This window comes from Drosophila guanche, unplaced genomic scaffold, assembly GCF_900245975.1.
Source record: "Drosophila guanche unplaced genomic scaffold, DGUA_6, whole genome shotgun sequence".
NCBI classification, from domain to species: domain Eukaryota; kingdom Metazoa; phylum Arthropoda; class Insecta; order Diptera; family Drosophilidae; genus Drosophila; species Drosophila guanche.
Window position 1 is genome coordinate 1409189 of NW_022995751.1, and position 26009 is coordinate 1435197.

The following is a 26009-nucleotide window of genomic DNA, read 5'->3' on the forward strand; positions in this document are numbered from 1 at the left end:
AGTTAACATAGAAGTTTGCGTGAGAATTACAATTTTCTTCTGTTAACTGTTAAAGTTATTTATTTAAAATAACAATAACACTCAAATCAAAGTGAATACAATAAAATGCTTATATTTATAAAGCCAAATAACCATAATGGCAGACAAAGGCGTTAAAGTGTTCCTGTTCATTTTCATATGTCTTTAATTAGATTTATATTTTATCTTAAATAGGCACTGAATTCTTCAAACATTCCGTTATTAGGCTATTCTGCTAAGTATGTCATTGGTATGTATAAAATGTGTAGTAGTAATGTCATAAAGTCATAAGTTATACAAGCCAATAAATGCGATTATTTATTCTCCAATCGGATTAAATTATTGTTCCAGTGGTAATACTTTACAGGATATTTCGAAAACTCGACTATCTTGTGAATAATTGATTGATAAATTGGATCAAATCATTGTTTTAGCGCGGAGACTACTAACTAGCTGATAATATTAAATAAAACATCAAAATCGAGGAAAACAATTTAAGACTCACGGTATATTTACAGTATATTTTGACATGCAAGGGTTTATTTTAGTGTGCGGTAGATAAGTCCGCGGTCACACTGGTCAGCAATGCGCACTTCGCTGCGCGGCATTAACAATAACAACTGCGGGTGCTCTAATAAATAAACTAGTAATAGTTATTAAGTGCTACACGTAACATAGCGGTGCAACAAATAAGTGGTGCGTCATTCCAGCCGGGTTTCGACAGAAAATCAGAGCGCAAATCGATTTTTGGCAAATACAAAACAAATACACAAAATCAACGTTTCAATTTGGAAGAAAGTAAGTTAAGTGAGTGAAACCTTTCCTTTGATTGGATTGGACACGGGAATGAGAAAAATATGTTACCAGAAAATATTTACACTGTGCTGACGACATGCTCTTGCATGCTCCTGTGACGTGAGTCTCGGCCTGTCCCTCGCTCTCCCTCTCTCGCTTTCTTCGCTCTCTCCGCACCAATTGTCAGCTCGTTGGGAGATTATTCTTGGTTTCTTCGAAATGTGCGTCTGCGATTTGATTTGGATCGGGCACCCGCCAGCGCCTTCAAGGCTTGTTTACATAATCGTCTCGCCCCAGACGTTTCTCTGTGTATTCCCCCTCCCCGAACAGCTGCTGCTGACGCTTATCGATTTTGTTTTGCGGCCGGCAATACGACGCCACTGCCAACATGAAACTACCCGCCACGTCACTCTTGAGGAAAATACCGCTGCTTTGTCGGTCGTATGACTTTTTGGTAGCTTGCACAGTCTGCCCCCCTTTTTTCCGTGACTTCCCATGCAACACATCACGCTGACGCGTCACCACCATTCACCACTCACCGAACTTTGCACTGCGATCGTACGATTTCCCCTGGTGGCAGTGGCATCATCACCACACCACCACCATAATGGGGGTTAATAATAAACCTTACCATTTTGCACAGTTGCGAAAGAATGGGGCAAGCATTAGTCATGGCTGCCAAACACTGTGCTCGTGCTCCACTTTCCCAAGCGACGATTATGTTTTACCGTGGAAACATCACTGGGTCGCGGGTGTGTGTATGTGCAGTGTATGAAACATAACAGAGAGAGGGAAGGAAAGAAAGAGAGCGATTGCGGGTGATCACACGCACAATCAGTCAGCTGTTTTAGCTTTACTCAATGAAATTTGTATATCATGCGTAGAAGAAGCTTTTACGTGGAGAGAGAGAGAGAGGGACTGCGTGTACGAAAGAGAGACGGCATGTGAATGTATATGTGTTCTTTATGAATCAAAGTATAAAGAGAGAATTGTGCCATTAAAATGTTTGATAAGATTATCTATGGACATGTCAGGGAGCACCGATATGAAAAATAATTATCAAAGCATTACTGAACGTACAGTTTAAATTTTGGACAAACGTGCAAACTTAACGTTCCCATTTCCTGTGCATATTTTCCCCACATTCTCACGTACCGTACTTCGAGCAGCATCCAAATCACAGTTGACGTCAACCAATCTTTTTTGGAGTACCTACTCATCGTGTCATTGATAATAAAGCCTACCACCCATCCGAAGGTTATCAATGCAAATATACTAATATATACAATCCATGTTCATTCTATACATAGTCGAGTGATGAGTGGTGGCTTATCATCAATGGGGAAAAAACACTCGAAGCGCGTAGAGATCGCAATAGAGTAGCAGTAGAAGGAGGAAGGGGGAGGGAAGGTTCAATTCGCTGGAACTGTACTTTCAACCTTTTGTTTTTGGCCAATGCGAATGAGCAAGCAAAAGGAAAACTCCACCAAAATGCCAACTAACCATTTTTTCGCTGTTCTCTCAGATTCCCCAGAGTTCTTTGGCCTGTTAATATGCCACGTTGGAAGATGGGGGCTTAACCTGAGCGCTAGCTGGAGAGCGCGTGATGATAATGAACTTTGGATTCTCTCGAATTTTTGCTTCACTTGCCTTATCCGGCTGAACTGTCGACTTGGGAGGGGGGTTTTGGTTTGGGTGGTGTTAGCGATTCTTATTAAAAAGCATGTGTATATAGAAACAAATGGACGGTTTCCGCTAAATTCCATTTATCGTGTTCGTATCGGACCCATTTGTCCTCCCCCATTGCGAGTGCAGCGGAAGTCCCGTTTCCAGATAAGTTAAGAATAACAGTAACAATCTTATCGCTCGATTATTTTAGTGCACACCACCGCCTGTCAATTTGCAAATCGTTTTTACTGGTCCAACACACTCAAACATCCACCCACCTAAACACACTCTTGTGGACCCACTCACTTTAGCACGCACACTCATCGCTTTCTCTCTTTTGCGTTTGTTTACGTTTGATTCACTTTACTTACGGCGCACCGTCATCCTCTGCTCTGCCGACAAGAGTTTCGATCGTACGACTTCGACACTGCCTTGTGACGTTGATCACAGCTGAAGATTGCCCAGCACTTTTCTTTTTGCCTGGCAACAGAATTAACATGTTTGTACATGCTCTTATTTTTCGATGGTTAAAATAAAGCTTACATCAGAGCACAGAGAGGACTGCTCTCTCTCTTCTCTTTCTCTCCGTCTGTCTGTCTCCAAAGCGAAGAATTGAACTTGAACTGTGCTGCCGCCGCAAAGCCGGTTCCAGGTGAATCAGAGCCAAAGGCAGACCTTGAGCGGGCAAAAGTACGATTCCAAGAAACTTCCATTTGGGGGTCTCTTATGGATTTTGTGGTTATCATCAAACGGACTGTTGGTTTACAGATAAGAATGGAATACTACTACACGGCTTGGTACTACCTCTGACGTAATAAGATCACCTCAATGCCAAAGAAATATTCAGACGTAAGCGGCAATAGATAAAAGTATGCATGTATATGTATGTATGTCTGATGTGTCTCTATGTTGAATAAACATGAGTGTGAGAAAAACGTTTGACGGCTCCAAGGTAAATTAATAAGAAAGTGAGGTGAATTCGAGAGACTCGCGCACATAAAGTTTACATTCTCATAGCTAAGTGCAAAATTGGGATCCAATAATAGATGTAGCCTTACCATATAAATAATTCACCATGGAATGGCCGAAATTAATTTGGAGCACGCAGCGAACAGCTGACTAATGGGAGAGCAGAGAGAGAGTCGTCTAGGCACCACGATTGGATTGGGTCATCGTGCCTGCCTTGTCTGACTCACATTCGAATCTTTCCATTTCGATTTGTTTATGTAAAATGAAAGATTGCAGCATCAGAGCAGCAGCAGCAGCAGCAGCAGCAGCAATGAAGTGCAGCTAATGCGCTAATGGCGGAACTAGTTCCATCTCCCTCTCCCTATCACCCACCCGAGCGGCTGCTGCGCTTTCACAGTGCCGTTGTTTTAGTTGCCGTTTCTTCTTTGCCCCGCCTGGTTGTTGAGTGTACGTGCCAATAATGCGTTTGTGGTTGTTCTTTCCTTAGTTGTGATTTATTTCTGTTGCTGCTGATTTCTGCGGAATTTCAGTGGTTCGATGAGCGCGTGGCAAATCGAAATCATTCGGTTTGGCAATTAAAAATAAATTGATTCAGCCATGGTGTACGGTGCCGCAACCGCCACAATTGCGCAGCAACGGGAGAAATGCGACGTCACGTGTTGTTCTGCCAGCAGAACTAATTACCTGTATGACTTTTAACCGTTTCTCATCTTATGTTTTTAGTTGGACACACGTGAATCTCCTACTCCACGCGCACAACAGAGAACAGTGAACGCCTCCTCCGATCCACCCACAAGTGTTTTTACAGAAATCGTTCAAAACTGCCGCTCCACAACATTCGCTGCGATGGCCACCTCATCGATACTCGCCAACACCAACACAATTAACACATCACAGGCAGCTACCTCTCCGCCGGCCACGCCCCTGATCACCTCGACACTGACCACACGGAAACGAACCTACGAGACGGCAATCGCCATGCCCGCCTCTGCCTCTGTCTCCACCTCACTATCAACGTCGCCCACCATCATTGTGGTGGATGGCAAAGATCAGCGCACAACAAGCCCCAGTCCTCGATCGCCCGCCAAAGCCAAGTCCAATGGCCAGCTGGAGAGTGTCGTCGTGGATGGCGCCACAGAGCCCACCGCCTCAGCCACCACACTCAGGGACTGCACGCGCACCATCTCACAGTGCGAACCGGACGATGACGGTGAGGCTGCCGCCGCCGAGGACACCCTGCCCGCCGCTACGTCCACAGCGGATTATCTCAGCGGCGTGAAGCGTAAATACGTGCCACAGGCACAGGCGCCTCCCGTCATAGCTGCATCCACATCGCAGCAGTCCTTTAGCGGCACATCTGATTTTGCGGTAAGCAGTGGGACACGCGGTAGAATCGAAGTCAGCAATAACATGTTCTTTCTTTTTATAGACCATTTGCAAGCCGGCCCCATTTTCCTGCGACGAGGAGGCCATGGTGGAGCGTGATCGCTGTGACTACAACCATCGTATCACCTACCAAATGGCCCGATCCGGCCAGACGAATCGTCGGGTGCGCGTCTATGCCGATGGCATCTATGATCTGTTTCATCAGGGCCATGCCAGGCAGCTGATGCAGGCCAAGAACATCTTTCCCAACGTCTATCTTATTGTCGGAGTGTGCAACGACGAGCTAACGCATCGCATGAAGGGACGCACTGTTATGAATGGCTTTGAGCGGTACGAGGGTGTGCGTCATTGTCGTTATGTGGATGAGGTGAGTGCTCAGCGCAAGCGGGTCGATTCAACCCTTGGATAACCCAACCCTTTTCGCCCCGCAGATTGTTCAGAATGCTCCCTGGACACTGTCCGATTCGTTTATTGCGGACAACAAAATAGATTTCGTTGCCCATGACGACATTCCGTATGAAACCCAAGGCATGGACGATATCTACGGGCCACTGAAGGCACGCGGCATGTTTGTGGCCACCGAACGCACTGAGGGCGTGTCCACCTCGGACATTGTGGCGCGGATCGTAAAGGACTACGATTTATATGTGCGCCGGAATCTGGCACGCGGCTACTCCGCCAAGGAGCTAAACGTTTCCTTCCTCTCCGAGAAGAAGTTCCGGCTGCAGAATAAAATGGACGAACTGAAGTCACGGGGCAAGCGGGAGCTGACCAAAGTGAAGGGCGACATCATCACCAAGTGGGAGGAGAAGTCGCGCGAGTTTATCGACACGTTTCTGCTTCTCTTTGGACGCGAGCGTCTGAACCATCTGTGGAACGAGTCAAAGGGAAAGCTGATACAGGCCCTGAGTCCGCCCGGCAGTCCCTCAGGATCGGTCAATGGCGACGAACTCGAGGGCGACGATGATGAAACAGAGTCCAGCGATGAGTATTTGGAGCTGGCGGCGGACTTCAGTGGAGCGAACTGTAGTTCCTTCATTGGCAAGCATAAGAAGCGACCCGCCCTGGCACGTCGCAGCTACCAGGACACCTACGAGGACGATGACGACGATGATGATGATGATAATGATCAGACGGATGATCAGACAGAGGCCGTGGAGCAAGAAGTGGAGTTTGAGCGACGCTCTGCCAATAGAGGCGAATGATTTTAGATTTTCGGAACTAGCCTGAACTTTTTTCCCTCTCTCTTCCCATCTCTAAATGGGAACCGAGAGGGAAAACGTCCCTCCTCGCAGGCTCATCCAGCAGCAGCCTCTACTTACACCTAGCTCTAAATGGTATCTGTAATCCAATTAGTCTTTAGATTTCACTCGCTATCACTCTCGGCTATTCCTCCTCACTCTCAACCCATTATACCCACCCATCAGATCCTTTAGCTAATTTAAGCCACATGGAGTGAAGGCGCACAGCACGATACACACACCCATTCACCAATTCCTAAATGCCGCGACTCGCAAAATGTATATGGGGCTTACATTATTGGAAAAACATAGTCCAATTCGGAAAAGACTCATTTTTGTATTAAGCAACTCAGCGACAGAGATTGAGCGAGCAGCAAGCAGTAGCGAAGAACAGTAGGAGATACCGGAAATATCTAGAAATATTTATATTAAATTATTTCGCATACACTATAATTATAAGTTAAACCACAAAGAAAAAACACCAACATCATAGAGAACACCAAAACAAAACGCAATTAAAAACACATACAAAAAATAGTAACATGATGCAACCACATGGCAATATCGGAATTATTGCAAATGCTTTGTTAAATATTTTTTGAAAATAAAACCTTGAATCGAAAGAAAAACTTTGCAACACAAACAATTATATATAGATCTAATTATTGAGGGTATATTTAGACCCGGACAAGTCCCTGAAATCTTGCAAGCGGACAATGTTAAAGTATATCTTATGGTTTTGGTAATTTGAATACTTTATGTACAAATTCAATATTAGTTTTAACTGTGTCTATATTGGTTGCATCTCTGTACACCTATCGCTTCCGATTTTTTTTAGTATTGTATTCATTCTCCCGTCTTCATATAATTATGAAAATCTTTACAAATGGCGATGATGAAACAAAAGTCTTTGATTGGTTTTCTGGTTCACTGATTTGTTAAATGGCTTTGTGATTTATCTATATGCATATGCCCATAAATATGTATCGTCTGATATGTACCCCCGTGCCACTAGTCAGGCGACCGAGCCACTTCCTATTTGTTTGCGCCTCAATTTATGGCAATTGAGCGAGATGACAGAGATCTTTGTAGACGACACAGACCCTAAGAATGGGTCTCCAGTCGTGTGCCTGCCTCCTGAGCCTCAATTGGCTTCGCCGCCAATTTATTTTGATAGGCGCTGCGCAATTTGTGGGCAACACACAGCACTCGGAACCTGGAGCCGACGCTCTGGCAATCCCCATCAGAGTGTGCCGAGCATTTGCTGTGTGGAAAAGAAACGATTTTATATAATCAGTCACCCATTTGGAAGCATCACGAGCAGTTCAAGTTCGCTGCAGTTCTGCATAGTTACATTTCTGCTTAAAAAAACCAAATAATGGATAAACTGATTGAGGAGGAAGCCTCTCCATCGTCATCGGAGCATGGATCTGGACGTTCGACACCTTCCTATGAGTTCCAGATGGATAAATTGCTGGCGAATGTGGACTCGACGGATTCTGAGTCGCCGTTCTCCTTTCAATCGCCATTCCCGACGTTGCCCCTATATGACATGAACTTTGATAAATTTGTAAGCGAAAGAGCGAGCACCCAAAGGTAACCATTTTCCAATCATTTTTATACGGTTTCTAGCCCTATTGCAAGCCGTGTCCCTTTGCCAACGATGAGCAGGCCTTGGAGGAGCTGAATGCCTGCGATTACACTCAGCGCATCACCTACGAGATGGCAAACTCCGGACAGTCGAAGCGTCGAGTGCGCGTCTATGCCGATGGCATCTACGATCTGTTCCATCAGGGCCATGCCAGGCAGCTGATGCAGGCCAAGAACATCTTTCCCAACGTCTATTTAATTGTCGGAGTGTGCAACGATGAGCTGACACTGAAAATGAAAGGTCGCACAGTGATGAATGGATTTGAGCGCTACGAGGCAGTTCGCCATTGCCGCTATGTGGATGAGGTGCGTTCCAAAAAATGGTACAAGGAAGAAGACCTTAAACCTCTCCTCTGTCCTCACAGGTTGTTCCAAATGCACCGTGGACACTCACAGATGATTTTCTCACTGAACACAAAATAGATTTTGTGGCACACGATGACATTCCATATGGCGCTGGTGGCTGTGATGATATTTATGCTCCGCTCAAGGCACGCGGCATGTTTGTGGCCACCGAACGCACTGAGGGTGTGTCCACTTCGGACGTTGTGGCTCGCATCGTCAAGGATTACGATGTCTATGTGCGCCGCAATCTGGCACGCGGCTACTCCGCCAAGGAGCTGAACGTTTCCTTCCTCTCAGAAAAGAAGTTCCGGCTGCAGAATAAAATGGATGAACTGAAGGATCGCGGCAAGCGTGTAAAGGTCGACATCATTGCCAAGTGGGAGGAGAAGTCGCGCGAGTTTATCGATGCGTTCCTACAGGCCTTTGGAAGTGATCGTCTGCACTCGTTCTGGAACGAGTCAAAGGGCAAAATAATGAGTGCCTGGAGTTCCACGGCATCAATTAATATCGATGATCCGACAGCAATGCATTCCCCTGACGGCAGCGACTCCAACGACGAATATGAAGAGACCCATTCGGCGGCCGAGAGTGACAGTGGCATTGCTCCACGCAGACATGGCTCTGCTGCGGTTCAGCTGGCCAATCTGAACCGTTCCACCAGCTACCCACAAGTAGAAATGGGCTCCACGAGAACCCCACCACAGGGATACGATTTATTAAAGCCTAAAAATGTTTAAAAATAGCTTCAACCGGCTGTGAATGAGAAATGTTATCCAGGGGCTAACGAAATTATTTCTACACTCGATTTCTAGTACGTGTGTGCTTGCTGCTTTTATTGGATTAAATGTAAATGGTTATGCATATGGATAAAATGTTGGATTAAATTATAGTTCAAATATCAATCGTTGATTTGAAATAACGTTGAAGTGTTCAGTAGCAGAAAAGCGTCGTACATTCATTTCTTTCGCTCATTTTAGCTTCTTTCATGGCGCTCTGTTCATGCCCATGGCAAACAGTGGAACCATTTTCTTGGCCTTGGCCTTCTTGCTTGGCTTGCCACCACGCGGCTGCTGCTGCTTCTGCTGATCCAAAGCCCCGACAAGCAGCTCACCCAGACCCCAGTGGCCCACAGAGCGCTGGTCTTGGTCGTCATCGCTCCTCATCGTTGGCATGGCCCTTGGGGCTGGAGGAGGAGCCGAGCGTCCCCAGGCACCCACAGATGCTATAGCGCCGCCGCCACCGCTGCTGACTGGCGAGCCACTGCCGATGGTGGGCCACAGCTCCTGCTTGGGACTGGCTGCATGACTCTCCTGCCTGTTAATCATTGGCGCTGCACCGCTGGGCGATGGCAAAGCCTCCTCAAAGCCACACTGCAGAGGCAAAGTAAACGATGAATTAACAAGAAAATGAAAGGAAAGGATATGAAATCTTACAGTGGGAAACTCATGGGAGGACTCAAGATTCAGGTTTGCAGCACTGGCAATCAGTTTGCCCATTTGACGATCGTTGATCTCATTGATGTGCTGCTCCCGTTTGCGTTCTTCACGATCGCGACGCTGACGTTCCTTCTTACGATGCAAAATATCCTCTGAGGATGAGGGAACATGTTAAATCTTGCGTTAAGCCACCAAACAGTGAGGACTTACCCTTAAACAACTTGAGTATGCCCCCAGAGACGACTGGTGGTTGAAGTTCCACTTCCACAACAGAAAACTGACAAGTGAGGGGCAGGTGGCCCAAACAAGTGAACTTCCGGCGATGCTCCTCATCCATGGAGTGCTGCTCCTTCTGCAGAATCAGCGACTCAATCACCAGTGGACCCTGATCCAGCGTGCCATAGCAGGCCTGCAGCATCTTCACATTCAGGGGATGCAAGTAGATGTTTTGTCCATCGTTTGACTGGTAGAAGTAATAATATTTGCTGCCACTGTGGGCGCTGCCAATGCTGCTAGAAGCCTCGCCCGATGAAATGGAGGCATCGTCCGGTTTGTCAATATCAATTTTAGTTTCGCTCTCCTGACTCAGGGCTGCTGGTGATGGCGGTGGCTGCTCCTCCAGCGGCGACTCCTCATCCTCTTTGAGGCCCAGCTTCTCGAGACGCTCGTTCAGCATTAGCAGTGCCTGCTGGGTGAATATATCCTCCGGGCAGGATACATCCGACTCTGCCAATAGTTCGCGTCGCTCTCTTTCAATGATGGCCGCCACATCCGCACGCTTGGCAATCAGAAACTTTGAGTATCGCTTGGCCTCGTCACCGGCACTGAGCAGGGGAAAACGTTCGATAAATTCCCCTAGTCCTACCCCAACGCCGGAACGCTCGATGTACATGCAGCCCTTGCGACGACGCATCAGCTGGAAGGTTATGCGATCTCCCACATTCATCTCGTGCTGCTGTTCGATGGTGCAGCTCTTCAGATCGCCAGCGTGGATGGCATCATAGCAGATGGGGCACTTGCGCCAGGTCTTGTCGCTCAGCGAGAGATAGTGCAAGAGGCAGGGCCAGCAGTAGGCATGGCCGCAGCGCGTGAGCTTGGCAGCCACTGGGGGATACAGACAGATGGGGCACTGCGGTTCCTCCGTGGTCTGGATGTTGATTTGCTCAATGAAGTTCCAGTCGATCAAAGTGTCCGGCGACCCATTCACCTGAGCCTTGGCGCCCGAGCGAATGACAAACTGAAAGTTGGCCTGCAGGAACTGCTCCTTGTTGTAGCGTGGCTTGCGCCCAGCATTGTGATGTTGGTAATGGTTACCGACGCCGCGTCCATGACCATTTCCAGTGTCCGACGCGTCGCGAGGCACACAATGAAAGTTTAGCAGATGGTTCAGATTCTGCTTCTTGCTGCCCTGCGCATAGACAGAGTTTAGTTCATAGTCAAAGTCGCTACGCGGGTAGCCGCTACTGGTGGTTGCTAGTCCGGTGCCGCCGTAAGCCCCGTCTTGATGCCCGGATTCAGGGCCATCGTAAGCTCCGTCGGTGGGGCCATAGTAGCCAGCAGCACTGCCGCCGCTGCCTCGCGCCCTCGGACGCTTGTCCACATTGGGACGAAGTTTAGCAGGTTGTTGCTGCTGTTTGGGGTTCCTCGGCTGCTGCTGTTGCTGGTCGTTGCGTGGCGTTGGAAGCTGCTCGCGTCTGCGGCTATTGCGCTGTTTGGTGTTGGCATGCAATTCTGTTTGAGAAGAGAATAGACAGGTTGTTTGGTAAATCAGCAAGAGAGACAGCACACATGATGGCTAGATAGCCATCTCTCTCATTAGATATCGACATATCCCGTTCTTTACTCACCACTGGACTTGCGTTGGGTTTCACCAGACGATTTGCTCGTTCTGGCATGTTGTTGCTTCTTGTTGTTGTTGTCCATTTTGCTCGTAGAAGTAAGAGGAATTGGGGGCAGTGGGGGCGATAGTATTAGATACCTGCCAATCGGCAGAAAATTGCGTCTTGCTTTTGTCTCCACACGGAGTGCGTTGGGCAAAGTATTCTCGTTGAGGATTCATTTTTACTGAGCCATGATTATTCAACAGATATAACCAGAAATAATACTTGCGTAATATTTCCAAATGCTATGCTACTTTCACGCAGAAATGCACAGAGCGTAAGAGTCGATTTAAAAGTACTTAAAAGTACCTTGGCACTCGCAGTCGTAGACTTTCGATCGTTCGATTAGTTCACTTGTGTTTGTTGCCTTTTCTTGCAGTTGTATTAGTCTTTGCCTTGGGTACTCCGCTGGTGTTGGTGTGTGGGCAGACGAAAAGGTGTGACGATTGCGATTTCTTTTGCAGAGCTGAGAATTTAATTCATTTTATATTTCACTGGCAAATTAATGCACCTTTACACTACAATGACACAACTGGTTAGGGATTTAGTTTTTGTCGTTTTTAAATCAACAAATTTTGATGGAAAAACCAAAAACCTTTGGTCTGGAAAAAGCAGCAGCATCCGCAGGGATGTTGAATATGAGTTATCGATAACGGCCCTGCCAACCTGCTGTGCACTGCATGACGGTTGCAATGTGGTTTTTGGGATATTCCTACTACATTTCTGAGGGTCATATTAAAAAACAACAACATAATAAACAACAACAGCACGAATTGTTTAAACAATAACAAACGTACTCGCTGGCGCCTAAGAAACACTCGAAGCGGAGAGATACACGCAAGAAAGACAAACCAAACCAGCTAAAATGGCGTCCTAAAACTGCTTGTTCTTGTTGCCTCGTTTCTATTATTTCCCTTTCGTTTCATTTTCTGGTGAGCTATGAAAATTCATTTTTTATGTGATTGCCATATACTAGATGCAGTGGATTCATATTTGATGATCAGTCGAGAGGTATAATTCGGTTCTGCGCAGTAGAGAAATGAAGCGAACCTCTCTTTGGCCGTGTAATCCCACTGTGTCTGTCTTTTTGTGGCGATAACGCAGAGCAATGCGAATGGATCGCAGCGGGGAGAAACCTTCTCCCTTGCAGAAATCAATCAAGTCATTTGAGCTCGCATCGATGCGATCTCCTCCTGTTTGTGTAGTAGTTTGCCCTCTTATCGCCGCAACCAGTGGCCGTTACAGACACGCATCATTGCCAGCTGTTTACTCGGTTTGTAGCAGGCACCAGAAGCAAAAGCATTAGAGCGGCAGAGGCATTGCACCCACCCACCAGTTGCCCTGCTCTCCCCCTTCTCCCACAACCCACAACTATCTTTTGCCGGCTTAGCAACAGAATGCAATGCCACTGGCCACTGCAATGCTACTGCTGCCCCGCTCTATAAATAGCAATCTTAATAGTTTTCCTGCCCCAGCAGTAGCATCAGCAGCTAAACAACTAAAGTTTCCACTCCAAATTATCAGCATCACCGGCCTGGCTCGGCCTGGGCCGCCTCTGGGCAAAATAATCACGCATCGTCGCCTCTTGCTCCTCCTGCTGGCGCACGCACACAGAAGACACTGATTTTGCTTGCTTGCTTAATGATTCGCTTTAATAATTACATTACAGCTGGCGTTCTCCTTCGATCGCCTCCGTTCAGTTTGGTCTCAACGCTCAGTGCGTCCACAACATTGCCCGATGCTGGAGGACTTGGTGAAGCGAAAAGAACTCGTCAGCTGCCAGTTGGGAGGCACGTTTGCCATTATCTGTGATTTACCATGGCCGAGGAGGAGCTGGAACCGCAGCAGCAGCTGGCACAGGAGATGGAACACCGCCAGTTGCTGCTGGATACATTGATCAGACTCTGGAGTCATTATCTGCACGCTGCAGAGCACGAAGAGGCGAGTGTCAAGGTTTGTACTCCTCCATTGATATGGCAAGAGCATGAAGAATTCTTCTTATCGTTTGTTTTTTGCTTCAATTTAATGAAAGGACCACTGGCTCTGGCTGTTGCTGTACAACTTTCAGTTCCTGGATGATCGAACCCTGGAAGAAGCGTGGCTCAATAGGTACCGTAAGGACAATAAGTGTGCTGTCAACCCTTTCTTTTATGGTTTTCTTATTCTCTTTGCAGCCACTTTAATCTAATGCCAGAGGAGCTTTGCTCCTATCTCCTAGAGCAAGTCTATCAAATCATCAGCGAAGCCAAGCGATCGCAGGGTAGCAGCCCAGACCAAGAGGCAGAGTCAGAGACAGAGCCAGAGCAGCAGGACAAGTGCATTAAGCAGCTGCGTAAGCAGCATAATCTAGCGCAGGTTCGTTTTCGCAGCGATAGCCACTATCAATTGTGTCCCTCCATTAATGTTGATCACTTTCTTTTTAGCTTATACTCAGCACACCCAGTGATTGCAATAAGATTCTCGCCCTGCGTACATTTCTCACCGATAAGTTGGGTCATCATTTGCTGGCCTTCCTGTTGCGCGTGGATATCAAGGCAAGTTGGGTACAGAATTGATGTATTTTTATGCTAATTTAATCACTTTTGCACTGCAGCACATTGCCTCACAGAAGAGCCTCTGTCAGCTGTGCATCAATCTGTTTCCCAATTGCAAATGGAGTGCCACAAATCAGCCGCTGCAACCGCTCACTGGCATCGCTCAGTTCATTAGCAGCTTCTACCTCAACTCACAGAGCAAAAAGGCAGCGGCACGCCGCCAGCAACAGCAGCAGCAACCGCCACAGCAACGTCAATTATGGAATCACATATCCAGTGAAGTAATCAGAAACCTTGAGGACTTTAAAAGGGCCTCGAAGAGCAGCGATGAACTGGCCTTGCTGCTCATCCAACTGCTGACACGCTGCGTGGATGCCGAGCAAGAGTCGCAGCTGAGTGTCACAGTCCACAATTTTGCACTCGGTCATCTGTGCGCCGCAGCCAGCACAGAATTTGAAGACAACAACGACGAGAACGACGACGACTGCTCCAGCCTTGACAACGATGAGATCATCAAATTCGAGCTGCTGCAACTGATTGCCCATTGCGTAAACAACTTTTATGTCCACGAGCACCAGCAGCCGAATGTCCACGACTTCAACAGCAACTTCAGCCAGCTGCTGTATGCCCTGAGGGCCAATCAAAGATGCCCCACGCTGGCGCATGGCGTGCTCTTCATCATGTTTGGCACACTGCACAATCTCGTCGACAATGGGGTCAGGGAGCTCAATCAAATCGATGTGCGAAACTTTGACGCCTGCTTCAATGTGCTGCAAGAGGCGGCGGCCAAGACGACGGCCATCTTTCTGCATATCTACAAAATGCTGCTGCGTCTGACCGACAATCTATCGAGGCAGGAGCAGCATCAGCAGTGCCTCATGGAGAGCAGCACCTCCACGGCACTGACCAAGCAGCAGCAGCAGCAACAGCACCGCCACAAGCGACAGCGCAGCAGTCAATTGCATTGCCTGGGCAGCAGCTCGCTGAGTTGTTACTTCCAGGGTAAGCTCTACCAGCTGCTGCCATTGCTGGACTCTGAACTGCAGGAACATAGCGTGAGGAGTCTGCTGCGCACTGGGAGCTGCTGTTGCCACTACAATGCCAAGAACTATGCCACCTGCCTGCAGTTGGCCACACGGCTGTCCAGCACGTATCAGAAATGTGCATACAAATTCCTCCACTACAACGTGCTGGACACAATCTTTGTGAAGCGTGCCCCTCAGGGATGTCCTAGCTGCGAAGAGAAGCTCAAATCCCCGAGCTTTCATCTGGAATTGCTCAGCATCTACAGGGAGAACTACAAGCGACTGCTGAACACACCATCGATGCTGCTGTTTCTAAAACACTTGAAGCATATTGCACACCTTCTGTCCTACGATCTGGCTGCTGGCATACTGGCTGAGGTAGCTCTGCCCATCTTCCGACAGTACAAAGAGCGCAGCGAGAGCGAGGACAAGTTGCGCAGGGACTCGGCAAAGCTGGCGCCACTGCAGATACCCAGCAAGCTGGACAACTATCGGGCACTGCACGAGTGCCTGAGCATATTTGTGATGTACCTGAGTGACATACGGCTGGTGAAGGCCTTCTACAACGAGGAGAACATACGCTACATGCAGGATCTGTTGGCCATACCCGAACTCCAGCGTGGCGTTTGCGATCTGATCAAAGTGGGCATCGATAATATTGCTTTTCTGGGTGAGAACAGCCAGGAACAGGTGACGCTTAGTCGAAGATTGATTCAACTGCAGCTGAATAGCAGCGATCGTGCGTCGCAGCTGTTTCAGGCACTCCTCCAGAAGTGCTCTAAGCATTCGCGCAGCAAATTCTGGCTGGATGAGTCGCCCGATCTGCTGCCACAGCTGGCGGGGCACAAGCCTGCGGATATTCTCTACATAACGGCCCTACAATGGACGCTGAACTTTGAGCTGCTAAAGACGAGTCAATTGTTCTACAATGAGTTTGCCAAGATCTATTCGATACCCGTGGAAATGCTGGACAACGAGGATGAAGATGTGCCGGAGCTACCAACGGATGAGCAGCAGCTACAGTCGGAGACGAAGCTGCGCCGTGGCGATAAAAACATTTTCGATATACTCAAGCTCAACCACAATGCCCTCGGCTGCTTCCTGATGCTGCCCAAAACCGCAACTGGAGCAGCATCAACCACAGCCACCACGCCCACAGTCACACCCACAGCTGTGCAGGGACCCAGCATCGGCATCTGCGGTTCAAGTTCATTGGAAACGCTCGTTTCGCATGTCTACCAGCTGCCGCCGCTTGGCATTAACAGCGCCCTGTCAGTGTCGACTACGACGGCCGCTAGTTCGGACTATGCGGAATCTTCTCTGGATTACGCCTCAGTGATTGATAACTACACAAGGGATTCATCCTCGTTCCTGCAGCATCTACAGCAATCCAGCGAGCTGGACGAGAGCATTGTTCTCTTTGATATTCACAGTCACGACCAAGGATTGAGTCGAAACTCCCAGACAGAAGAATCTAGTGCTGCAAATGGTTTAATCAACAAGCTGTTTAACATTGTGGGCTCACTGTTTGGAGGCAGCAACTCATCCTCCGCTGGCAGCTCTCCCGACTCACAGGAAAATCTCAACATTGAAGCGGATCTGTTTTGCCTGTACGAACCAAACGGGGAATGCAAGAAACTTTTGCTGAAACTCTTTGAGGCAACGATGGCCATATGCATCAAGGGTTTCCAGAACGAGGAAGGTGTGTGCTTAACGATTGTATGCTTGGCTAAGTAAAACCCAGCCACTGAGCCACAGGCTGGGCATATTTACTAAGTGAAAAGACAGAGAAAAAAGTGTTTCCCTCAGAGCAGAGCTCCTCATGCACACACTCACTCGCCGCGTTTGCGTTTGCAAGCGAAGACAGCACGCAAAAACGGTACATTGCACTGCTTGGGTATTGGTGCGAGTGCAGAGTGTAAAGCAGTGTTGAGGAAGGGCATCTGTTGCTCGTTGGCAGTGTAGGGGTGTCTGAGCCGTAACACATTCCGCGTCTAATGCTTTTGCCACTAGTATATAGTGATAATTGCAAGTCGAGTGCTGGAGGGAAGCCCTAACAGTGCGGGACCATGGGGCGATGGCAAGAACAAGGCAGCACCACACAGAGGCACAAAAACACGCACGCACACACACAGACGATCCCCTTCAATCGTGCGGTCTAATAACGGGGCCTTGTGGTCGGGGATGTGTTGTGGTTGCGGCTGAGAGTTAATTATAAGCCAGTCAGTCCAGTCCAGTCAGCCAGTTAGTTAAAGAGTCAGTCCCTCTGTGTCGCATAATCCGCGGCACTTACAGGCATCTATCTGATGCAGCTGGGAGATTGAATTTCTCTATGTACACACGGTTACAACATTAACAGACAGACAACAGATACGGCGACAGAGATATAGAGATACATTCCCTAGAACCATAGACCAGAGAGACAAGAGACTGAAACACTTTTGCTTTAGCGCTCGTCCAGGGCAGACGACTCTTGCTCTAATAGAAGACGGCGTCAGATAAGACGGCGTTATCTACATCAATCAACACACAACCAACTAATCCCCGCCACCAATCTCTCTCTCTCTCTCTCTTACAGTGGAGAAAATGCAGAAGCACCTGCGCAAGTTGAAGGCCATTATCCTGAGCAATGCCTCTGAGAATTGGTCCGAGCATGGGGAGCAGCATGCACGAGATAATGCTGTGATTCAGACACTGCAGACGCTCCTAAAGATCGCTGAACTGTCGAGCAACCACAACGAGCCGGCGGGAGTGGTGAGCAGCCCATCGGCAGACTCCAATCAGCCGCGGCCACGTGCTCGCAGCTTCAACAGTGGCAGCGTGGAGCTGCCCAGACTGCAAACGGTTAAGCTGCCAGCCAAGAACTCGCTGGCCACACCCCCGACGCCACGACGGCGACCCAACTCGAGTGAGATCAATGTGGGCGATGCGGATTACTTTTCCACGCGTGCCTCCCTTAGCTGTGCCGCCGACAGCGAGCTGGAGCTGAGCGAGAACGAGCACGAGTTCTACCTAACAGCCGACGAGGGCTACGAGGCGGATGGCGAGATAGCAGACCTCAGTGAATCCGAGTGTGAGCTTAATGGAGGGACAGGAATGGCTGCGAATGAGTCGTGGACACCGTTTCAGCCATCCTCGAGGTATCGCACGCATATAATGCACCAGGGACTGAGTCAATTGGTGGTCCAGATGCTCGCAGAGCTCTCCCTGCTGTGCATGCGGCAGCCCAATGGCTGGACAGAGAGTCTCATTCAGCTGGCAAATCGTTTGTTTGTCATCCGCGACTATCTGGGCGGGCCATTGTGCCTGCTCAAGGGATTTACGCCCATCCTGAGCTGCAGTGATCCCAGATTGAGGGGTAAGTGGAGGACAATTTCCGCCTCTAGACTTAACTGATTGGATGTCCTTTCCCTTCCCAAAGAGCTGCAGCAATCTATTCTGGAATTAATAACCCATCTGAATACCCCGGAGGTGCTGCACTGCTACTACTCCATTCTGACATCCAGGCAGCCGCCGGTGGATCTGCTCATGCGACACATGCATCACATTTGCGCGGGCACTTTGCGGAAGGCTCAACCCTGCATGGAGCTGGAGTTTCCCATTACCACCGATGGCAAGATTGTAATCACCTCGGAGCCGCTGATCAGCGAGCAGATCGAGCGTGTGCGCCTGCAGCATCAGCAGTGCCAGGCGAGCACCTTGTTCACACGCGCCGCTTGCATATTTCCCGTGACACAGACACGCCTCTGGCAGCCGGAGGGACTGACGCTGTCGCTTTGGCTAGAGCTGAGGGGACAGCAAATGCATCGCAGCTCCATGCAGTTCAATGACGATGAAACGCGCTACTCGGGCGAGGATCTAACCGTGAGTTGGTGTTACCCCTAGGTACGATCTGTGTTAACTCTTTCCCCATTCCAGAAGCTTCACTTGGTCTCGCTGGGCAGCAACCAGGCCATGATCAGCGTGTACATCAGCCACAACATGCAGTTGGTCTTCGAGCTGGTGCGTCCCAGTGAGCAGCTGTCGCCAGTGCGCGTGGAGGAGCCCATGGAGGGCTCCGTGACAGAAACGACAGCTGCAGTCGCTGCCAACACCCAGGCGAATGCGGGAGCCATCCGTCAGGCACTGAAGCAAACAAAACTCGCTCTGCTCAACAGCTTTGGCCAGATGCATCTGCTCAATGGGCATCAGGGTGCAGCGGCAGACTCCTCGGGCGGCTACTACGAGGGCGTCTCGGTGCAGCTGCAGCATTTGCGTCTGCCGCGGCACAAGTGGATGAATCTGGTGTTGGGGCTGCAGCAGCAGGCGGACTCCCTGGAGATTGCCATCTATCTGGATGGCCTCGAGCAGCACACCATGCAGCTTCCCTTCCTCAATCTGCGGCAGCTCACGCGGCTGCACACCTTCCAACTGCTGGCCCTGGGCGAGGGCCAACCAGCGCGCAGTCCCAGCAGCAGCTCCTCCTCGAGGTCCACGCTGGATGGCTCCCTGCCGCGCTATGCAGTGTCCAATTTGATCCTCTTCAGGCGCCGTCTTGTGGAGCCCTCACTTATGCTCAATCTAACGGCCATGGGGCCTGACTTTACAGAGTTTACGCAGTGCCAGGTGGCCAACTGGAAGCCCAATTATGGTCATTTGTCTCTTGGCAAGCTCTCGTCCTCGGATTTCGGACAGCATGCGGAGTGCATGCGGCAGCTGCGGCAGGCCAGAGTGCTGGTCTACACTGCCCAACAGCCGGATCTGGTGATGAGCTACGATGCCAGCCAAGAGCTGGACATGGCCTGCTACGGGCAGCCACACGGACACATGCTCTACGGGGAATTGCTGCAGCATCAACCGCAAACACTGCAATCGGCGACGTCTTTATGTGGAGGATTATCCACGTTGCTTTATCTGTTTGCAAGGGTAAGGTTTGCTCTTCCTTTGCTCTATCTATACTGCAACGTATCCTCCTCTCTTGCAGGTCGTGGAACTAAGTGGCAATGCCAATACGCAAGCTCTGGCTTTGGATCTGCTGCTGCAGGTGGCCCACTCGGATGCGCAGCTGTACACGGAGTTCCATCGACAGGATTACCTCGCGCTCATTGGCTACGTGATTAAGTCGGAAAAGTGCTGCAAGGATGTGCAGCTGCTGCGCAGCATCATGAACAATGCCTGCTCCCAGCCGTTGATCAGCCGCAAGGGCGACTCCCTGCACGTCAATGACAACACGATGGCCGCTCTGGTGTATCCGCGACTCGTGCTGGCCGTGCTGCAACGCTACTCGGACTGGCATCGCTCGGGCGCCACCCACTCGGATGTGCTGGACATGCTCTTCCGCTGCACGCTGGCGCTCACACGGGACAAGCATCCGCAGCGAGATTTCAATATGGAACAGCTGCAAAAGTCGGGGCTGCTGGGCGCGCTGCTTAATCTGTGCAAGGTCTATGTGATAGAGTCACCCAGTCCGGTGCAGATCTCGCCATATGCCGCTGAATGTTTCGTGCAGATATTGGCAGTGTTTGCTGGCTCCCCGCCAGCCTCGTCGCTGCTCGATGAGATCATGAAGCTACTGCTGTTGCTGCACAAACCCAGCGAGTGCTATGTGACCCACGATCGTGGGCACTTTTTCTTTCTGCTCACATCGCAGCAGCCGGCCAAGGAGCGCTCGCTAGTGGCAGCCAATCTGAGTCGCGTGACCACATCGCTGCGGCGGCAGCTGCACGCCCCAGCGCCGCCCGAACTCGAGCCAGAGCGTGCGGAGAGGATTCGAAGACTGCGTCGCCTGCATGCCAGTGGATCGGACTACCGGCGCGCGGTCAATGAGTTTGAGGAGCAGCTGGAGCACATGGCCGACTGCTCGAACCTCAACAAGTCCGCACTGCGGCTGCTCAGTCCCGTGGAGGCGAGTCGTTGGCGCATCAAGTTCAAGCGTCGCCATCCAACGAGCACCTCACACAGTCCCAAGCGGAGTCCCCTGAAGATTGCCCGTCGGCGCATACATCCGCATCCGCATCTGGGCAAACTCTGGCAGCCATCGGGCCACAGTACGCCCAGCTCGGGGCAGCTGTCAGCGCTACCCAATCGCAAGACGGACTTCTACGACCAGCCCGGGATCATTCGACTGCAGCAGCGTTTGCTCATCCTACTCAAAGACTTTCTCTGCCTGCTACCCGACTCTGCGGTGGATGAAGTGCTGCGCCACTACGTCAAGCTGGAACTGCTCCTGGTGCTATCCAATCAACGCAGCTGTGTGGTGCGGCAGGCCATCATCCAGCTGCTGCACGTGCTGACCAAACGTTTGGGCAATGTCGAACTGGCAGCCGCCTCGAAGCTGCTGTATCCCCTCCACTTGGCCAATCAGTTGACCATTCACCCGTGCGACATTTCGATGTTTGAGGCGTGCCTGGCATGGGTGAGCGGTGTGCATGGCAGCCTCACAGATCTCCTCAACTGCGAGGGTTCACTGAGGATACGTCAGCGCTTTGGTTTGCAGTCACTGCTGGCCATAGCCACGGGCACAGAGCCGCAAAAAGTGTTTAAAGCGCTGCAGCGATTGTATTTGCAGGTAAAGTTTCGTTTATTCTTTGTTTTCCTCTTGGTAATCCTTCTCTTTGCATAGAATCCCGACGATCAGCTTTGCCTGATTGAGGCTGGACTGCTGCAGTGCTCGGTGAAGGCTTTGTACAAGATTTACTCCCTGCGTTTGGGTCCGCCCAATGCGGATGAGTCCATTGTGGATTTGCTGGTGCACATAGGCGATCGTGCGCTGCGCTCTGTGGGTCAGATAAATGTAAGTAGCTAAGAACTAAACAAGGAAATCGCTTACAAAAATTGTTTCCCCCTTCGCTAGCTCCTTTGGGACATACTCAATCTGTTGGCCTTCTATCAGGACAAGCAGCCACAGCAGATTGTGCGCAGCTTTCGCACCGTTCAGGCCCAACTGCAGCTGGAGTGGCTGACCAAGTTGTTCGAGCCAAATAGCTTCAGGGTAGCCGCTCAGGCAGACTGCCCGCTCAGTCATGCAGAGCTGAGGACACGCGTGGAGCTGCTCATCGATCGCTGCAGTCAGTTCTTCACTGTGGGCATGGGTCAGAGCCAGACAGCGGGCTCCACGAGCTATGTGGCCAGCTCTCAGGAGTTGGCACTGTTCCAGCTGCTCGTCTCGTATGGGATATCGAGCAATCAGCGCTGCAACAATTTCATTGCCTGGGGACTGCAGCCGTCGCGTCCGCGTGATCTACGCGCCTACATTGTGGATGCGCTGTGGCGCTCGCAGCAGGATGAGTTCCAGCGTGCCATTATCTGTGATGGGAAGATGATTAAGGCGCTGCTTTGGCTCTCGCTGCTCGAGGATATGGTGGAGCCCATTGAGAATCTGCAGCGTTTGTGCGATGCGCTGGGCATCAAGGAGAACGATTCCTCGTGGAATTTGGTGCACGAACTGGAACGCCTCGATCAGAGTCGCAGCAACATGGCAGCCAAGCAGAAGACGCTGCTCGAGAAGACTGTCTATCGGTTTGAGCCGCTGGTGCAGCATTGTGTGGAGTCCTCAATGGTGACCACCAGGCGCATGGTGGAGTTGCAGGTGAGAGCAAGGAATGCAGCTTTAAAGTGGAAGTTTCAAGGGTTATTTTTCCCTTTTAGAACGCTGAACGCAAGCTGCTGATGTGCCACATGAAGGACTACGATGACACTTATACCTACACCAAATGGCTGGAGATTATACGACGCATGACGCATGAAGGCGCACCCTGGCACTGTGCCGAGCGAGCTGAGTGTTCGTGGGAGTTGGATGACACGGAGGGACCATCGCGTGTGCACACGCGTCTGCGTCGCTGCCATTTGGACATTGATCGACGGTTTTTCATGAGCGAATACCGAGCGGGACAGCAGGCACATCGCGAGGATACAGAGAACTATGTGCGCCCGTTGGACTATCTGATAGCCAGCTACGATCAGCAGCTAAACATCTCGTTAAACTCTCAAATTTTGTACAACTTTGCGGCCAAGTTTCTGCCCGTGGACGGTGAGATTGAGGGGGAGATTATCATCACCGATTTGAAGCTGTATTTCCTGGCCACGTACCGCTGTCGTTACTTCAATGTGAACTGTGATATTGCCAACATAACAGAGATCTGGCTGAAGCGCTACCAGCACCAGGAGACAGCCTTTGAGATCTTGCTGGACACGAACAAGTCGCTGTTCTTTTCGCTGCAAAATGCCGACGATTGGAAGATAATGCGCGATGTATTCTGTGATAAAATTGTGGCCACGCCCGATCAAACCAAAGTGCTGGGCATCACGCAGCAGTGGCGCGAGGGTTTGCTCACCAATTGGGAGTATTTGATGACACTCAATCAGATTGCCGGACGCACCTACAATGATCTCATGCAGTATCCGGTCTTTCCCTGGGTTCTGGCCAACTACAACTCGGAGATTTTGGATCTACGCGAAGCGCAGAACTTTCGACGCCTCGAACGACCCATTGCCGTGCAGCTAGAGGAGAATGAAAAACATTACATCAGCAATTATACAGTGAGAATCATTATTGGGCCATTGCCAATTCTTTTTACTATAACTCTGGTGTCTTTTCAGTACATTGACAGCACCAATACCACCATGGGTTCGCTGATCCTGAAGCCGTATCACTACAGTTCGCATTACTCCAACTCTGGCACAGTGCTTCACTTTCTGGTGCGTGTACCTCCCTTTACCAGCTACTTTCTGCGCTATCAGGACAACGATTTCGATCTGCCGGATCGCACATTTCACGCGCTGAACACCACCTGGCTACTGGCCAGCCGCGACAGTCCCACGGACGTGAAGGAGCTCATACCAGAGTTCTTTTGCCTGCCGGAAATGTTCGAGAACTTTGAGCGCTTTAATTTTGGCTGTCGACAGAATGGAGAGCGGGTGGAGGATGTTTCGCTGCCGCCTTGGTGCCAGCGAGACTCGAGGCTCTTTGTGCTGATCCACCGACAGGCGCTGGAGTCGGAGCTGGTGCGGAATCAGCTGCATCATTGGATTGACTTGATCTACGGCTACAAGCAGACCGGCGAAAGTGCTGTCGAAGCCATTAATGTGTTTCATCCAGCGGTGAGTAGGGGATAAAGCGAATCTGCAGTACTTCAACTTCAAGTTTCTCCATTCCCAGACCTACGCGGTGTTCCTGGACTCGGAGATTAGTGATCCCATTGAGCGGGAGGCAGTCAAGACAATGGTGAAGACCTACGGCCAAATGCCGCGGCAGCTCTTCAAGTCCGCGCATCCATCGACCAAAGCGCTGGACTACTCGCTGGTGGACAAGCCAATTGTGTCCACGGTGCGTGGCCTGCGCTGGGGCGTCTATGTGGGTTCGCCGCAGCTCAAACCCCCCTCCTGGTCGAACATACACAAGATACCCGGCACAGAGCATCTGGTGAGCTTCAGCAACACGAATGTGGTGTACGCATTGCCGAGACGTGCGGCTGTCATGCAGGGAGCCGAGCCGGACACATACAACGTCATCTCGTGGGGCTACGACGATCGCATTGTGAGGATTCAGCCGCTGAATAAACCCCAAGCAAAGCCCAAGAATCTGCTGCACAATGGAACCTTTGATGACATCACCGCCTGCGGCTGCGACGTGAACTCCAATCAGCTCTGGTTCGGTCACAAGTCTGGGCGGGTGAGCGTGTACAAGTGCGCCGTCGGATTAGACACCCAACAGCGGGCCACGGCCAAGAGTCGACAGAGCTATGCGCGTGGCTTTAGTCTGTCGTACAATTCGGCTTTCCGCAAGATGACCAACAAGAGCATGAGCGGGGCTGGAGCTGAGGAGTCAAGTGGTGTCCTGCATGCCACACATTCAGCTTCATCGGTGAGCTCTGCGGGCAATTCCTCCGGCAGCGATGGAGTGCAGCGTGACGGCGCGGATCTAACCTGGCTAGGTCCCACGCTGCTGGTGCGGCACACCGATGAGATCACCTGCATAGCCCTGTCCGTGGAGTTTAAGATTGCCGTGACTGCAGGACGCGATGGCATTGCTGTTATCTGGGATCTCAATGAGTGAGAAAAACCCCCAAGAGTCGCTTCTAGCTATGTATCTCTTAATCCTGCAACTCTTTACTTTCAGTTGGAGCTATGTGCGTACGATTGCCCGCCCCGCGGAGATCCATCAGTCGCCCATCACGCATGTGGCTATAAGTCCCACACTGGGCGACATTGTCACCGTGCATACGCTGCCCCAGCAGCCGAGCACGGGCCCTGCGGATGCACAGCCACAGGCAGCTGCAGTGAGAACCAATTCTCTGGCCATTGCCGACGAATGTTTCGAGGTAACGGAGGAGAATCTGGATGACTTTGTCAATGTGAATGTCAATCCCAATGGCAAGTCGATACTGCGCCTGCACTCGGTCAATGCGCGCTATGTGCAGCATCTCGTGCACGAGGATCGCATCCTGGCCGTCTGTTACTCCTACATCAAGGAGGGAGTGGGCGTGAATGTGATTGCCACTGCTGTGGAGGGTGGCTTTGTGCGTTTCTGGTCGAGTTGGAACCTTAGTTTTGTGAGTGAACTAACCACGGGCACATCGCCCCTACGCAGGTGAGTTTTGGCAGCCAAATAAAGTCAGGTATAGACTCTTATTTGACTTCTCTCCTCTTTGCAGCATTAGCTACTCGACGCATCAGCATTTGGTGGTGTTGACACGAGAGTCGCACATTCAGGTCTGGCAATCCGAGGGTCTCTACGGCAATGCCCCCAAATTTCCACAAATTGTTTACAAATGAACAAAGAAAAAAAAAGCATATCAATGACACGACGACACATAAAAATACTGATAAAAGCTGCTGAATCAAAGGGACATTTGGAGTGCATCAATCTAAGCTTGTGCTCCCATCAAAGTTCCATCAAAATATATCAAGCAAAACACTTAAGATTCTTAGGCATATATAATATTACGAGTTTAAGGGTCTCATAGAGCTGTTAAATACATTTTTTTGTACCAAAACTTTTATAATTTACACACCAAACACACACAAAAAGACAGACAGACTTTATATTTTTGTTTTGGTTTTCCTGATTGATGCCTGCGCGCGC

General features: G+C 50.2%; 4 protein-coding genes across 5 annotated transcripts; 3 read left to right on the plus strand and 1 right to left on the minus strand.

Annotated features, from left to right (window-relative positions):
* Positions 1 to 629: 629 nt before the first annotated feature.
* LOC117587016 (choline-phosphate cytidylyltransferase B) lies at positions 630 to 6571 on the plus strand. Of its 2 annotated transcripts, none has more exons than XM_034277426.1 (4): positions 630 to 816; positions 4174 to 4818; positions 4880 to 5203; positions 5268 to 6571. In XM_034277426.1, the coding sequence occupies exons 2-4, from the start codon at positions 4297 to 4299 to the stop codon at positions 6039 to 6041; spliced, it is 1620 nt and encodes a 539-aa protein (XP_034133317.1). In that variant the 5' UTR covers positions 630 to 816; positions 4174 to 4296; the 3' UTR covers positions 6042 to 6571. The 2 variants fall into 2 exon arrangements, with proteins under 2 accessions (XP_034133317.1, XP_034133318.1); XM_034277427.1 differs by lacking the exon at positions 630 to 816 and adding an exon at positions 3795 to 3897.
* A 765-nt stretch (positions 6572 to 7336) lies between these two features.
* Positions 7337 to 8974, plus strand: LOC117587018 (choline-phosphate cytidylyltransferase A-like). The gene is made up of 3 exons (XM_034277429.1): positions 7337 to 7647; positions 7710 to 8033; positions 8093 to 8974. Exons 1-3 carry the CDS (start codon positions 7456 to 7458, stop codon positions 8807 to 8809), a joined length of 1233 nt encoding a protein of 410 aa, XP_034133320.1. The 5' UTR covers positions 7337 to 7455; the 3' UTR covers positions 8810 to 8974.
* LOC117587014 (RING finger protein 10) lies at positions 8878 to 12011 on the minus strand. The gene is made up of 4 exons (XM_034277424.1): positions 11356 to 12011; positions 9719 to 11239; positions 9506 to 9660; positions 8878 to 9442 (listed from the first exon to the last, which is right to left on the minus strand). Exons 1-4 carry the CDS (start codon positions 11429 to 11431, stop codon positions 9056 to 9058), a joined length of 2139 nt encoding a protein of 712 aa, XP_034133315.1. The 5' UTR covers positions 11432 to 12011; the 3' UTR covers positions 8878 to 9055.
* A 133-nt stretch (positions 12012 to 12144) lies between these two features.
* Positions 12145 to 25709, plus strand: LOC117587012. The gene is made up of 17 exons (XM_034277421.1): positions 12145 to 12320; positions 13058 to 13341; positions 13421 to 13497; positions 13563 to 13743; positions 13812 to 13922; positions 13982 to 16649; positions 17526 to 18305; positions 18369 to 18811; positions 18866 to 19852; positions 19911 to 21494; positions 21549 to 21719; positions 21780 to 22514; positions 22574 to 23464; positions 23525 to 24025; positions 24084 to 24976; positions 25044 to 25514; positions 25579 to 25709. The coding sequence occupies exons 2-17, from the start codon at positions 13207 to 13209 to the stop codon at positions 25697 to 25699; spliced, it is 10749 nt and encodes a 3582-aa protein (XP_034133312.1). The 5' UTR covers positions 12145 to 12320; positions 13058 to 13206; the 3' UTR covers positions 25700 to 25709.
* Positions 25710 to 26009: the final 300 nt, after the last annotated feature.